Raw genomic sequence first — 16,162 nt, 5'->3', positions numbered from 1 at the left:
TCATAACATTGAATTTAGTCCTGACTGTTAGCGTACATGTACAACACCTTGGCCAAATCCATCTCATCATGCTCGGCAGCAGTTACCATTGCAGCACTTGTCAATGGCAGTTCATCTCTTCTCAAAGAACGTCCACGATTAATCCTTACCTTGTAACACCCATGAATTGTTTTCAAGCTCGCAGACCGTTAGCATACGGCACCCTGGCAGATCTCGTTCATCACGTCAGGCAGCAGTTACCATTGCAGCACTTGTCAATGGCAGTTCATCTCTTCTCAAAGAGCATCCACAATGAATCCTTACCTTATAATATCCATTAATCATTTTATTCTTACAGACCACTAGCCTACAGCACCCTGGCCGATCTTGTTCATCACGTCAGGCAGCAGTTACCATTGCAGCACTTGTCCATGGCAGTTCATCTCTTCTCAAAGAACGTCCACGACGAATCGCTTCCTTGCAACATCCAGACGATGTCCTGCAAACTTCTCCTCAACCTGGTGGAGTGTATCAGACAAAAGAGTGAACAGGACGGTACTAACGTAAGTCCACTCAAGAATTCCTAAGTGACTCCTCTGTATAGAAATTAAATTTCTTAAAATGTGTTTTTTCTGAATAGATTTTGGGGAGAAATTGAGAAAATTTGTAAATTTTTTTAAAAGAAGTAATGGAAAGTTAAGAAAAGAAAAGGATTAGTCGTAAAATTTGGATTTTGAGATGGTTAGGTTCAATGTAGATAATGTTGTAATGCACTTAATGATTACCATAATTTTGTTCTATGTTTTCTTTTGTCATATAATTTCATCATCTTATTTTCCCTCCCTCCACTGTAGGTGGAGTTAGAGGCATTTTTGTATTAGTATTTTTTTTTTGGGGGGGGAGGCCTTCCATCTGTTTGCCAGTCCTGCTTTTATTTCTCGCAATAGTTAATGAGCCATTTGATGGATCAACTTTATACTTATACTCAAGTATGCATATAAGAGTAATGATTTCTTTAGTTATAGGAGTATTAAGATCTTCCTGTTCTTGCAAAAGCAATGGAAAATATATTGTTTAACATCTGATTAAAGTTTGAACTAAAATTTGAATACTTAAGAAACAAAAGCATCTTTGTTCGTTCACTTGATACTGATTCCTCCAAGCCTTACATTTTAAAATCAACTCAATATTCTTCATTCTGCTTTTTGAGTATTTAATTTCATCCATGATCATGCTCATTTTTATTCATTCCATCAAAAATTTGCATTTTTTGCTAGACCAATTTTTATCATTTAAATCCATGTTCAAGTGAAATTTTGTTATGCTTTATTGTTCCATGAAAACGAATGCAATTCTTCTGTGGTTTGTCGTGTGATATAATGAGCTTAAATTGGCTTTGCAGTGGTAATGCCATGAAGTACATGTATATAAATTGAACTTTGTTTAGAGTTTTGTTGGCAAAGAGTGCATATACATGTAGTATTTGCTGAAAAAAAGTAACTACCATTCACTACGCATCCTAATGATGTCATATACATGTACAAATTGTTATGTAATGCTTTTCAAATGATGCTCAGTTAGTCATTTTCATGGATGAATGATTTACTATGAGTGGTAATGTTGAAGGTTAGATGAATATATATATATATATTGTAATTTTTTGGCTTATAATTCAAATGGATAGAGAAAAAAAGGAATATAAAGATTTTGAAATGATTTTTGTCATTATCAAGATATCTCTAACTGGATAATGCCATTCATTAAATGGTTCTAGGATACCGTCATGTAGTCAGTATCGTATACCATAAGAGGAAAATTATCTGGTAATTGTGTTCACTTGCACATTTTGAATTTTTTGAAGCGCACAGATGATTCTTTTGAAGTGAATTTTGAATGTTTCCTCTTTACACCATACATGCAACATACTTTTAAAGCTTTCCAGCTCCTATTCTAGTCCAAGAAAATGGAAAATTTAAGCTTTCCTTCTAGACTGTTTACTTTCGACACTTCAGCAATTTAGTGGCATGGAAATGGTTGAACTGGCACTTTCCATAGATCCATAAATTCAATATGCTTTTACATCTTTATTGTGTGGATGTGCCTTTTTTCACTCACTGGAAATCATGGGCCCGTTTCATAACAAGTTACAGCTATTGTAACCTTGCCATTGTGGCAACTTCCATGGTAACAGGACTCAGCGGCCAATCATTATCAATTCAAGGTTTTAATGGAAGTAACAATAATGTCAAATTTACAATAGTTGTAAGGCCTTTTGAAATGGGCCCCTTAAGCATTAATACAGGGCATCCATCCAAGTCTTGATTGTAGGTCGAATGTGAATTTCCTTCATGGGAATTGCCAGACTTTCAATGTGTGGTGCTACATCCTTTTTTATTAATAAGAGTACCAACTATGGTAACTTTACCTTATAGCAACTGGCATAGTAACAGGGCTCAGTAGCCAATCATGGTTACTTTGGTAGTTACAATAATATCAAAGTTACCATAGTTGTAACTCCGTTTTTAAACGGGCCCCAGGGGGGGGGGCATTTCACAAAGATTTAAGTTTGACTTATTCTTAAATGCCAACGGCACATGCTATTTAACATGTAATCTGATGTATTGATTGATACGCGGAAGTGCACTTCCCGTGCGCATGATCTGACCAATTAGGTGATGCACTTTATACCGCACGAGACAGAAAATTAAGTGTGACTCCAAGTTACACTTAATCTTTGTGAAACCCTCCCCTGGGGCCTGTTGCATAAAACTTTTGCCATAAAAAAAACTCTGTTTAATTTATAAACAAAAATTCTGGCAAACAAGATTATGCCATCGACACTTACATGTACCACAAAATTTGCCAGAGTTTTTGTCTTAGGCAACATGCCCCTCGTGTGATTTGTGCCATTTGCCGGGATAACCTTGCCGATGGGAAGCTTTGCCAAGCAAGCATCATTCCATTCCATTAATGATTGCACTCACTCATTCCTCATTTCTTTCTCTTCTCCTTGCCCTCTCCTTCATTCTCATTTGACCCCCAAATCACCACCATCTCCTCCTCCTCCTCCATCCCCTTTTAAAAACAAACAACAGAAATTGTATGTATTGCAGGCCCGCGAGATCCTGATGAGGATGCTAGAGGTCTTTGTTCTCAAGTTCCACACCATCGCCGATAACCAACTTCCGGCCATCTTTGATAAATGGTAAATAGATCTCCCCCATACAAAAAAAATAAATAGAATAATAGAAATTGAAAAAGACATTAAAAAAAAAATCCCTTACACTTTATACAAGCACTGCCACCAGTCCAAGTGGCCATCTTAGCAGGCCGTACACCTGTGGCGGCTTCTGTGCTCCGGTGAATTTCCAGACTGCGGACTTCTAGTATCCATCATTTCTTTATCTACAGTGCAAAGAAATTTCAGAATACAATCATAAAAATGATTTCCAAGAAAGTTCAAGAAAGCACGAACTGAAGATGAGAACACTAATTCCCACAAAGGTAAAAATAAGGAATTTTAAAATGCAAAATGGCATGAAGTGATGGTGGAAGATCATGCTATGAATGTAATGGTGTGCATGCTTACGAGCGGGATCTCCTGTAATTTTAATTGGAGTATTACAAAATAAAATAATGAAATAACTGAGTAAGAAAAAAAGAAATTGATAAAGCAAAATGATAAGAAAATGAATGAATTAATGGAAAAAGAAATGAAAAGAAGAAAACACACCGTAAACAGTGAATTATGTAAAAAGGAGCAATGGATGATTTACTCCTAAAATGTAAAAGAAAAAAAGAGAAAGAATATTATCTTATTAATTTACAAAGAGCCCCTGTAAATTCCTTGGTTCAATCCAAATTGTAATTTGAGAGAAGTACAGTGTAGAAGAAACATCCTCCAGCAGATACCAGATACTGCCAACCCTAATTTAATTTATTTGATTATATGAAAGTGAGCTCAAATTTGAAATCTATTTCTCTTCACAGCCGCCAACAACAAGAGGCAGCACAAGAGAAGATGCTACCCCCGGTATCACGTTCCATTTCTACATCCTCGACATCTGCATCAACCACCGCCACAACCACCACCACGTCATCATCATCCTCATCCCAACCACCACCTCTTACACCGACTACGCCACAAGCAATGTCCTTCACTTCCCTCACCACGACCTCCACCATGGCACCGCCTACCCCGACCACGCCCGCCCCGCCCATCACCCCCGGGGTGTCCTCCATCACCACCGCCCCCCTCTCCTCCCTCTTCCCCACCCGTGAGAAGGACGATAGCAAACCCAAGAAGTACCTCCCTACCGGCCTGACCCATTTCAACAATTACTCGGTGGTAGACTGCAGGAGTTTGGTTAAGACGGTGGTGTGTGGCGTCAAGACCATCACGTGGGGCGTTAGTGCCTGCAAAGTTTCAACAGGTCAGTTTTACAATTAAAGATAATTGTGTGCATATTTTTTTGTCAGTGTTGGGTGTTTTGAGAGATTTCTTGGGACAGTGGTTATGTGAACACCAAAATGAATGCCAAAAAACCTAATTCCAAGAACAAGTGATTATGTCTTGTCTCTGTCTTGGTCTGTCTCTGTCTCAAAAGGAAATGTCTTGTGTCGGAGGATAAGACATCAGCTTCTTGTCTAATTCTTGACCCAATTGCCTCTGTCTTGGTTGTCATTGTCTTGGTTTCCTTCTGGTCATGAGAACCCAACACTGATCATCATACATCTTGTGAAATTAAATGATTATAAATCAAGTGTGGCCCTTGGTCATCTTGGAGTAATAACAAATTGGAAAATATTAAAGAGTTTTGAATGATTACTTTATATAATAGTTTGCCTCACTATTAGTAAGATCATGAGATTTTGTGTTCTTCTAGAACTTCTTAAGAGTTCTATGAACATGGTAAATGTTGTTCATTTTATTTTGTTTTCCTGCAGACCCAAACCAGAACAAACAGTTTCATCCAAAGGAAACTGCTGTTTTTATCAAGTTGGTCAAGCATGGTAAGTCATACATGTACCTTCTACGGTTTTGATCTCTGAATAATTTTTAACTCAGTGGCCGGTATTCTGAAGTCAGGATTTAAAGTTGTGGTTTACATGTAACTATGGATAGCCAATTGTGACATAAATCTCTAACAATAGAGGTTCGTAGTATCAGCTCATTTGACTCTCAAATCATTCTAAAAAATTCTGGGAAGGATAAATAAGATAGTTGTCTTCATCAACATAGAATTGGGAAAGAGAACTGTAAGCATAAGAAACATACCATTTACACAAAATGTTGATGTTGTTGACTTGTCCATAATTTTAGTATAGAGTTACACCGTGGTCAAGTTAAACCTGACTTCAGAATAAGGGCCCATGATTCTAAATCAAAATGAGCATTTTGATATGCTCATAGTAAGCATGCATCCTAAATGCACTTTCACAGAGTCCTGTTTCTGCTTCTGGTTTTTGAGGCGTATCCTACATTGATACAGGGAGAGTGGTCAAGTTTGGCTGCTCGCTTTTTCAAATGAGTATTGTGTTATCATGGTTGTTATGCTTCAATCTTAATTAAACTGGAAACGTGTTTATAATTATGTCATTTAAACTTGTTAAGAACTGTTGTTGCATTTATACTTCCTCAGAAATGGTCTTTTGGAGAAACATGTAATGTTAATGCACCTTTTGTGAGTTTACAATGAACATGAGTTATGACGCAATTATGTTTGAACTGATTGCAACAGAAAAGCCTGATTTTGGCCTGATAATTGGAAGCATTTATGCACCCTCAGCAAGATTTGAAGAAACTTTCACACATTATTTGATATTACGTGCCTTGTAGTGTCAGCCAATATCAAACATTCCATTCCATGGGTACCCAGTAGAAAGAAATTCCTCGCATGCTTGAGCGCCTAGGTAGCCGAGCTAAAGCCGGGGTAATAATAATAGCAGGGCTCGCTGGGAGAACAGTTTTTAGAGCTGAAGTGGATACTTACGGTAAATATACCATTATTATTATTAATATTCTCTATTCTTCTGATTGTCTATAATTGTTCTTTCAGCTTTGAAGGCCTTGGACATCTACCAGATCCAGATCTCACCGACTGGTCAGACCACAATCAGACCTGCCAACACCCAGAGTGTCAGACTCAAAGAAGAGAAAGAAGTCCTTGAACACTTCGCTGGAGTAGTAAGCCAATCTTCTTAATACTCATTAAAAAATTTGAAAAGAAAAAAAAAAAGAGAGAGAATGGTCTAGAGGTTAATATCACATTTGGAATACATTTTCCCATCAAAATTTTGTTTGACAAGCAAAAAAAAACTTGTTGAAAAGGACCCCCCCTCCTAGCCACACCTGTATTTAGTATTTATTTAATTGTTCCCCTAGTTAAAATATAAAATAATGAATGTTTTTATTGACTGGGGCTCTTACGACACTTCTTTTAAGAAAACGGTGACACTTTGCCCATTATTTTACACTGATGTTTATTTTTCTTTATTCATCCAGTTTAACATGATGCACCCGCTGACATTCCGTGAGATCTTTCAGACGACCATTGGGTACATGGTGGAGAGGATCTACAAGAACTATGCCTTGCAGCTGATAGCCAACTCCTTCCTCGCCAACCTGACCACGTCGGCTACCTTTGCTACCATACTGGTGGAGTATCTCCTGGAGAGGATGGAAGAGATGGGAAGTAAGTCTGGGCCCCGTCTTACAAAGAGTTACGATTGATCCAATCAACCGCAACTATGGAAAGCCAGCAAAGTCAACATATACAATTCATGTTTGCTCAAAAGTTTTCCTAGATATGAATGTATATCCATAAATTCATTGATTTCTTGACAGTTTGGTGTGTTCTCCTTTGCTTACAAAGAACATCTAGCACATTTCCTGTAGAAAAAATGATGGCACTGATTTCCATAGAGTTACGATTGATTGGATCAATCGTAACTCTTTGTAAGACGGGGCCCTTCTCCTCTTACTCTTTGTAAGAGGAGATGGGAAGTAAGTCTGGTCCCCGTCTTACAAAGAGTTACGATTGAACCAATCAATCGTAACTCTGTGGAAATCCATTATTATTATTATTAAATTATGGTTTTTTTAAAGCAATTTTGGTCTGGCAAGCAGGAAAAAATGATTCATCACTTCAGAACTTTGTGCCTGGATGTCGCGAATTTAGTCTCGAAAGATGTACGAAGTTCTTGAATTACCGCTGCAGCCTTCTCGCACGTAGTAAAAAAATTGTGTGAAAGGTTGGGGAAGGAATTCACCCTTTAAGCCTAAAATGGGCACCATATTTGCCAAAGTCATTGTAATTCATTGAGCACTACTCTATTGGCTGGAATGCTGACCTTGTTGTGGAGGATGCATATATTGAGGGGTTTTTCTTTCTTTTCTCCTACATCACAGCTAATCAAGAACGCTCCAACCTGTACCTGAAACTCTTCAAGCTAGTGTTTGGTTCCGTCTCCTTGTTTGCCAATGAAAATGAACAAATGCTGAAGGTATGGACATCCTAAAATATCTAATTACATAATTTCCCACAGATGATCTGAAATTAATCTTAATACTACAGAACTGCATTAATAAAGCATTAAAGCATTCTTCTATTGTCTGAAACAAAACAAGATTGAGAAAGAGACATTGTTTCAACATTTCCATGAAACATTGTGACTTAAAAGCTCAGTTGATAGAGCAGTACTAAAGCTTCAGAACTCTTGTTTGAAACCAAGTTGATCTTCATACCAGGGGATGTTTTTCCATGATTTCATTCTGATAAAAAAAACATGCTTAAGTTCCAATGCACATATTTTCAAACGCATAATCTCATCGATGGTTTTACAAAAGTGCACTTCCTGATCTGAACATTGTGATGATGCATTATATTACCACACCTTCTGAGAATATAAGTGTGTTTTTATCAGTCAGGAGAACATACAAATCTGCGTGAACACCCCTGTAGTCCCTCGGATAGAATGTAAAGTGATCAGTGCTATTGTTAGTTGGAAGCAAGCATTCATGCTCTCTGTAGTCCGGCAGCTAAATTGTCTGCCTGTAAAACACCATTTCACCTTTATCCCTCGCAGCCTCATCTGCATAAGATAGTGAACCGATCGATGGAGCTTGCGACCACGGCTAAGGATCCCTACAACTACTTCCTCCTGTTGAGGGCGCTGTTCCGTTCCATCGGCGGAGGCAGCCATGATCTCTTGTATCAAGAATTCCTGCCGCTCCTTCCAAATCTCCTACAGGGTAAGTTGATGATTTTTTTCTCAGTGGAAGAATTCAACCTGGAACCCACAGGATGCATTTACAGAGCTTCCAAGTCTCCCGGATCCTGCGGGAGAATACTGGATTGCGATCCAATCTCCCGTTCTCCAGACCCCATGCCAAAATCTCTCGGATAATCAGGATTTTTAGCTGTTAAATTGTAAAATTCATACAAACGACTGTTTAACGAGTCTAGCATGTTCAACTCCCTAACACCCACGTGGAACCTCCTTATCACATTTTCATTTTACCCAGTAACTTCTACCAGTTTTTGTATAATCGTACATTGATTTCCCATGTAAATGAAGATAATTTTACTGAACGACTGGTGAAGTAGTCTAACAAGCCATTTTATTTCCGGGTTCTGCAATGTGTGTGATGAAAACTCTTCAGCGGTACTCCATGCACATGGCCCCCGATGCGCCGCAGCGCGGCTCCAGCCGGCCGCGCTGCGCCAGGAAGCTCCGAGAATTAAAGTTCACGAGCACTGCGAGGCATTTTTCGTAAGCTTGCGTGCGCCTTATTCGAGCTGAAACTGTGGATCAACGATGGGATTAACAAGTGGATTACTTTTACACCTCAACTTTCAATTTCAGGAATAATTTTATTGACAATCCTGAAGAATTAGAAGCAAAGTGGAGATTTTTTCGCCTACTTTCACTTGGGTTGATCGGATTCGAACATTTTCTCTTTCGTGAGTGAGCTAGCCTAGCGCTGGCTGGCTGAGCTGTGCAAAGCACGCCCCGTCCCGATTTATCCACACTACAATCGCATCGCCAGTGACCATGGAGATCATTGAGATGGAGTCATCCAAGGCCAAGACGACAAAATACTTGTCGAAGTATAAAGATGATTTTCAAGCAGAATGGGACTGTGTGACAATTTTTACAGGAATCCCTCAGAGACTTTAAACAGTCCACATATAAAGCTCATTTACCATGTTTACCACTTCTGCAGCCCCTTCCCCCTCTGCTCTGGCCAATTAAAGGTATTTTCATGTTGAATGCATTCTTTTATGAATTATTTAAAAAATCTACTGTATTGCCTGAAGTATATATTTAGTCAATGACAATTCATGAATTCTCTCTAATGTGCATTTAATCTATCAGAATTTTTTTTTGATGGTTTAGACAGCTGTCGGTTACTATCAAATGTTGTTTCTTAATGTGTTTTGCTACCCAAAACTCCCATCCGTGGGACAACGTTCCGCCGCTCCCTCACAAAATCATACCTCCGCGAAATCTACTGGATTCTATCATCCCAATGTTGGCAGCTCTGCATTTATAAGTTATTGGGTGTGGGGCAGAGAATTTGTGTCAAGCTGTTTCATTTATTCTGTCTGATACATGTACATAAATTATGCTTGTGTGAAAGAATGCCATTATTCTGTTGTTTATTGCAAAAAGTTTGCCTCAAATTAGCAGGGTGCTACATAACTTTTTTGAAGCACTTGCCCAGTCGGGCAAGTAAATTTTCAAATAGTTGGAAAATACTTGCCCGAATATAGATTTCACTTGCCCGAAAAAATCCTTCTAAACAAAGTTTTATTGCTTCAACACAAGTTATAGCCTTATAGTTTTACATACCATACCATTGACGGTTTTAAAAATACATTTTTCAACATGACTACTGATGTACCTTGTGGTTGTATTTCTTTTTTTTAATGATTTTTATCTTGAACATCATGACAAAATAAATGGTAAATATGCTCTTTAATTAATTTCCTAATCTCATATATTTTCAATATATTTTGGAGGGGACTAGGACACACAATAAAAAAAGAGGAAATCACTGAAAATAACCAGAGAAAAAAAAATTAAGAGAGGGGGAGAGAATGAAAGAAAAAAAGTAAGAAGAAAGATGGAAAGGACGAAGAAATAAAGGAAGGAAGAAAAAAAAAAAAGAAATAAAGAAAGAAAGAGAGAGAGAGAATGGCTGCGGGGAAGAGAAAGATGGAAAGATAGAAAGAAAGGAAGAAAGAAGGGAAAGGAGGATGGAAAGAAAAAAGAAAGAAAGAACAAATATAGAAAAAAAATGAGAGGAAGAGAAAGGAATGAATAAAAGGAAAACAAGAAAGAAAAAAGGTAAACAGAAAGGAAGGAAAAGGGAAAGAAAGAAGACGAGAGAAAGGAAAGAAGGAAGAAATGAAGAAAGAAAAGGTATACGGATAGATGGAAGGAAGGAAAAAAAGGGAAAAAAAGAAAAGAAAGATACAACGAAAGACAGAAAGAAATGAAGGAAGGAATGAAGGAAAGAGATGAAGGAAGGCAGAAAGAAAAAATAAGGAAGAAAAGAAAGGATGGATGGAGAAAAAAAAGATAAAAAGAACAAAAGACAACAAAAAAGACAAACAGAAAGAAAGAAGGAAAGGAAGAAAGAAAGAAAGAAGGAAGGAAAGAAAAAAAATAGAAAAAACTTGAGGGGAAGAGAAAGGAAGGAAAAAAAGGAACGAATAAAAAAAGAAAAAGAAAGAAAAAAGGTAAAAAGAAAGAAAGGAAGAAAGAAAAGAGAAAAAGAAAAGGTAAAGGATTGATGGAAGGAAGGAAAAGAGAAAGAAAGAAAATGAGAGAAAGGAAAGAAGGAAATAGGAAGAAAGAAAAGGTAAAAGGATAGATGGAAGGAAGGAAAAAAAAAAGAAAAGAAAGATACAACGAAAGACATAAAGAAATGAAGGAAGGAATGAAGGAAAGAGATGAATTAAGAAGGCAGAAAGAAATAATAAGAAAAGAAAAATCAAAAGAACGAAAAAAAAAGGAATGAAGGAAAGAACGAATGAAAGGGATGAAGTAAGGAAGAAAAAAAGACAGGAAGATAAGGTAAAGAATGGATGGATGGAAGGAAGACAGTAAGAAAGAATGAAAGGAAGGGGAAAAAGAAGGAAGGATTAAAGAAAGAGGTAAACAAAGGTTGGATGGAAGGAAGAAAGAAAAAAAGATAGAAAGAAAAGAATGACAAAAAGAAAGACAGCTATAGTAACAGAAAAAATGAAAAGAAGGAAATTTAAAGAAATAAAGAGAGATTCAAAAGAAGGAAAGATAGGCAGAAAGAAAGAAAATAGAGAGGAAGAAAGCTCAAACTATCCAGTCATAAATAAAGAAGAAAATTTATCAATTTCCTTAATTGGCTAAAAAAAATAGTTACGAAAGAAACCACGTTTATCAACATACACACAAATGCATATGTGGGACTGTCAAACAATGTATTTCAGTGTGTGCGATACAGACGATCATTCGAAACCCAATCTTTTTTAAGCATCACAGAAGTGAAAATTTCTCCTTTTACTGCTTACAAATGACAGAGCTACCCCAATTTTTAGGAAATATGGACATTACAAGAATTTTCATTGGTAAGAAATGTGAATTTTGACAGTTCTGTGGGAGATTTCTTCCAGAGCAAACTTCGCTCGTGCAGCACCGTACTCCTTAGAAACTTAACTACATGCATGGCCGGCTGCGTGGACTAAGCGCTAGCTAGCTGGGTATGCTAGACTGCCATTGATTCAGTGTGTGTGTGTGTGTACGTCTCTGAGCTGTGTGTTTATTGCAGAAAATGGCGCAAATTTTGCAATTCAAATTATACTTTTTTGAAAGAAGAAATTAATGATATTGCTTTTTATTGTCTCTTTTTCTTTTCTATATTTTGATGGTGAAATTTGGGGAATCTTTCTAAAATATAATTTCCATAGGAGAATTTTGCTTGCCCGATTCGGGCAAGCAGTTTTTGTCTTTGCTTCAAAACACTTGCCCGACTCTAACTTTTACTTGCCCCGGGCAATCGGGCAAGCGCTTATGTCGCACCCTGAATTAGCATATCAAGATCTTCGCTGATATGGTGAGTGTTAACCTTGATTTTAAACACTTTCTCATAAAATAATTGTTTGCCGAAATACATTTGTTTGTCTTTAAACTGTTAAATCATATTCATTTCTTTTGTCAAGGTTTGAACCAACTACAGAGTGGCCTTCACAAGCAGCACATGAAGGATCTGTTTGTGGAGCTTTGTCTGACCGTACCAGTGCGGCTCAGCTCATTGCTCCCGTACTTACCAATGCTGATGGATCCATTAGTCTCGGCTCTTAACGGATCACAGACTCTTGTTAGCCAGGTTTGTTTGTTGCCCTTTCCAAAATACACTGGACTGTATTCTGAAGTTGGGTTTAACTTCATTGCTGAATGAATTAAGTTGGAAGATAAGAGGTACAGATTTCATTTGTCCAAGTTTGGTAAAATGGGTGAAGTGAAAGGATCAGCCATTGGAGAACTGCAGCATTTCAACACTGCATTTATTTGTTTATTTATTTATTTATTCATTTATTTATTTGTTATTTATTTATTCATTTATTTATGTATTTTGTTTTGTTTACCCAGGGTAACCCCATCAGTGGACTAAGCACTGTTTTTCTTGGGGACCTGGCATACAAGTAACAAATACATACATATAATAAATACAAACAATGAAAAAGTATTAAACAAGGAAGAAAATATGTTCAAAGAGACATGCAACCTGCAGGACATACACACAGACATACTGAAATACATGTGTGTAAGTAGAACAAAAGTCAATATTGTGCATATGCATTCAATTGCATAATCTACCAAAGGGTTATTTAATGTGTTCGTAGCCTTAGACAAAGAAGTCACTCAGCTTGGGAACCAGTGATGATTTGGACCTTCACACAGGACTAGCACAAATGAAACTTGCTATATCAATTTCCCGAATGAGAGGGACCTTCTGTACACAAATTATAGGCAGGGACTATAGCAGACCTGCCAACCAGTACGTTTTAGCCGTATTTAGTACGTTTTTGCAACCAAAATATGGCAGTACGTTTTTTCTTTGAAAAATACGTTTTTTTTTTTTAATTTTTTTTTTTACTAAATCGTAATTTATTGAGAAAAATAATCTTTATATGTCTCTATTTCATAAAACTTACACAAATACATGTATGGTTATTAGATCAATGTAATTTCAGGTAACTTATTTTTTTTCAATCATTTTGTTAAAACCAGGGTGAAGATATACACATGTTTTAATGTTGTTTTTTTTTCATCTGCAAGAGCAGTGCGCATTTTAGCTTGCATGCAGCTTGAGCGCCGCGATGAGCGAGTGCACCAAGCATTTTATTATGAAATACACTTTTTTGGGGAAAAATACAGTTTTTTTTATCACAGAATACAGTTTTTCATTCCCAGAGGTTGGCAGGTCTGTTTGCAAGCAAACTTCACATGACTGGGGTCGATAGAGTTCGATAAATCTTATTTTTTATCATCTTTTATTGGATTGGTTTTCAATCACAGGGATTGAGAACACTGGAGCTGTGCGTGGACAACCTCCAGCCCGACTTCCTCTACGAGCACATTCAGCCGGTCAGAGCGGAACTGATGCAAGCCCTGTGGAGGACCCTCCGGAACCGTAGCGACCAGATTGCCCGCGTGGCGTTCCGTGTGTTGGGAAAGCTTGGAGGGGGCAATCGGAAGATGCTTCGAGAACCACAGAGGGTAAGTTGAATGTACTTTCTTTTTCATTTACGTCAAAAGAAAACTGCTAATTTGACCAGTGTATGAACTGAAATTCACAAGGTTTTCATTTTGCAGAAAATCTTACCTTGCTAAATATAAAGAGCTGGAGCAAAATATGAATGTAACCCCTAAGTTTGCTGTACGCATGTAAGGGCAAAAGAATCATGAGAATGTCTGTCTGGAAAAAAAATATAGAGTCCAATTATTTGAGGCCCTATACACTTGAATTTTATGATCTACATTGATATCAATATTTTGTCATTTTTCCAAACAAAATATCTCCAAATTTGTATAAATTAGCTTTATTGAATGTTTTTTTTAACATGCATTTTTAATTACTGCTTTTTAAACCAAGTTTTTACAGAGGACTGTGCCAAACTTGCTGGACCAAGTGAAATATATCTTGACATTATTTTAGGCGCTTTATCTGGTACAATTTGTTCAAGACTATTAGCAGAATAACTGTCTGAATTGCATGCAATTGTGTTGTGATATAGAGGTGTTTGCTTTTTTTTTTTTAGTTGTCCTTTGAAGATGATGAGAATGATGGGCCATGTATCACAATCCTGTTTCCTGATCATAAGACTCCAGTTCATCTACCAGTATCTAAGGTAAGAAAGGGGAAGATATGACTATGATGATGGTGGTGGTGTTGGTGGTGGTGGTGGTGATGATGATGATGATGATGGTGGTGGTGGTGATGATGATGATGATGATGATGGTGGTGATGATGATAATGATGAGGAGTAAGATGATGGCAATGGTGAAGATGATGGTGTTGATGATGACAACGACAATGGTGATGGTCGTGATGACGACGATGATGATGACAATTAGGAGAGAGAGAAGAGGAGAAAGCGGAAAAGAAGATGGAGGAACATGAAAGATGAATAACAGTGATTTTGTTTACAATTAAATCACAAGCTTTTACCAAAATAAAGGAACCCTTTTATTCCCCTGATATTCGTGATATGTTATTTATAGTAATCAATCATATATGAAATATATTTTCTTCCCTGTTTCTCAGGTGATCGAGACTGCTCTAAGCAAGCTAACATCACCCACCACCGACGTCTTCTATCGTCGCCAAGCTTGGGAAGTCATCCGACATTTCATCGTCAGTATGCTCAGCTTGGGTGATGAACAGAGAACCATTCAACAACTGCTGTTCCACACAAGGTAAGAAAGATATAAGCCCTGTTACATAAAGCTGAGTGTTTGATTGGAGGGCTGATTTTAAGGCTGGATTTCATTGATCTTTATGTGCAATCAAGCATACAAATTAGTTGTATGATCAATTGCTACATTTTGTGTTACAGGCCCTTTACTTCATTGGATTTGCTATAACACATCTTTACCATAGACTCCAGCTCGCATAGTCTCAAAGGGGTTAAGTACTTAAGTGTATTTTGGAGAGTAGTCTGAAGTCATGTCAGATTGAAACAGGATTATATTTGGTCCTGTTATGATATCACTATGAAGCAAAAAAGGTCTTTGATACCCAGGTAAGTTTCTGCTTGAACTTTGTCACACCAACGCTGTGGAAGTATGAACAGTCACTAGAATTCCATGTTTTTCACGATGTCAAGGGCCTGACTCCTGAAATTGAGGAAGAGAGACAGACATAAGGAGACAGGGGCAGTGTGAGAGACATAGTGACTGACAGTAAGGAAGAATGGAAAGAAGGAAAGAGAGATTAAAAGAAAAAACGAAGAAAAAATAATCAAAGAAAGAGAAAAATACAAATCTACAGAAACAGAGGGAGGGAGACAAATTTAAAAGATAGAACTACTTAGAGACAATTGTTATTATTATTTAACCCTTTCCATGTGTACTTTGCACGTATGCACACTTGGTGCCGTGCGAACTTCGCATTTCACGCTCAAGCAAACTATGCATTGTTTCCCTCCCTGAAAATAATTCAGCACAGAGGGGTTCATGGCCCAGCGCACAAAGAGTTAAGAAAGATGACAAGAGGAAGAAAGACAATACACTAATTGCATTTTAATTATTGTTTTGTTGTCGTAGTTTTCATGATGGTGAGATTCCAAGGACTACTAGTCACGCCTACAAGTGCCATGATCAACTCTCTCGGGTGTGCTTCCAGAATGCATTGACATCTATGATTGGTAAGTGTTGCAGACATTTGTTGATAAAATTAATTATCAGGCATCTGAGATAGTATTTTACATTCTGGTTGATCCAGGGTCCTTTAACACAAAGGTTAGTGATTAATCGTACGTTTGATTTTTACGCTTGATTGTACAAAGTAGTCAATGGAATCAATCGTAGAAAAATGTTCTATGATCATTGCTAAGCTTTGTGTTATGGGCCCCATGTAGGCCTACTGAGTTTTCCTGTAGAGACTATGCAAAACATACCTTTGTATTTG

At 37.4% G+C, this 16,162-nt stretch overlaps 1 protein-coding gene across 1 annotated transcript in view; it reads left to right on the top strand.

Annotated features, from left to right (window-relative positions):
• LOC129273947 (transformation/transcription domain-associated protein-like) overlaps positions 1-16,162 on the top strand; it is a 96,481-nt gene that overhangs the window by 12,938 nt on the left and 67,381 nt on the right. The window contains exons 12-24 of the mRNA XM_064108802.1: positions 338-542; positions 3,093-3,184; positions 3,970-4,412; positions 4,927-4,992; positions 6,039-6,166; positions 6,485-6,674; positions 7,391-7,485; positions 8,068-8,233; positions 12,189-12,355; positions 13,549-13,749; positions 14,292-14,381; positions 14,798-14,949; positions 15,799-15,899. Coding sequence (XP_063964872.1) covers positions 338-542; positions 3,093-3,184; positions 3,970-4,412; positions 4,927-4,992; positions 6,039-6,166; positions 6,485-6,674; positions 7,391-7,485; positions 8,068-8,233; positions 12,189-12,355; positions 13,549-13,749; positions 14,292-14,381; positions 14,798-14,949; positions 15,799-15,899 — 2,096 coding nt within the window. The remainder of the gene's footprint in view (positions 1-337; positions 543-3,092; positions 3,185-3,969; positions 4,413-4,926; positions 4,993-6,038; positions 6,167-6,484; positions 6,675-7,390; positions 7,486-8,067; positions 8,234-12,188; positions 12,356-13,548; positions 13,750-14,291; positions 14,382-14,797; positions 14,950-15,798; positions 15,900-16,162) is intronic.

Source organism: Lytechinus pictus, chromosome 13 (genome assembly GCF_037042905.1).
Source record: "Lytechinus pictus isolate F3 Inbred chromosome 13, Lp3.0, whole genome shotgun sequence".
In the NCBI taxonomy this organism is placed as follows: domain Eukaryota; kingdom Metazoa; phylum Echinodermata; class Echinoidea; order Temnopleuroida; family Toxopneustidae; genus Lytechinus; species Lytechinus pictus.
The sequence above is the reverse complement of the archived record's forward strand: the minus strand, read 5'-3'. Positions and strand labels throughout refer to the sequence as shown.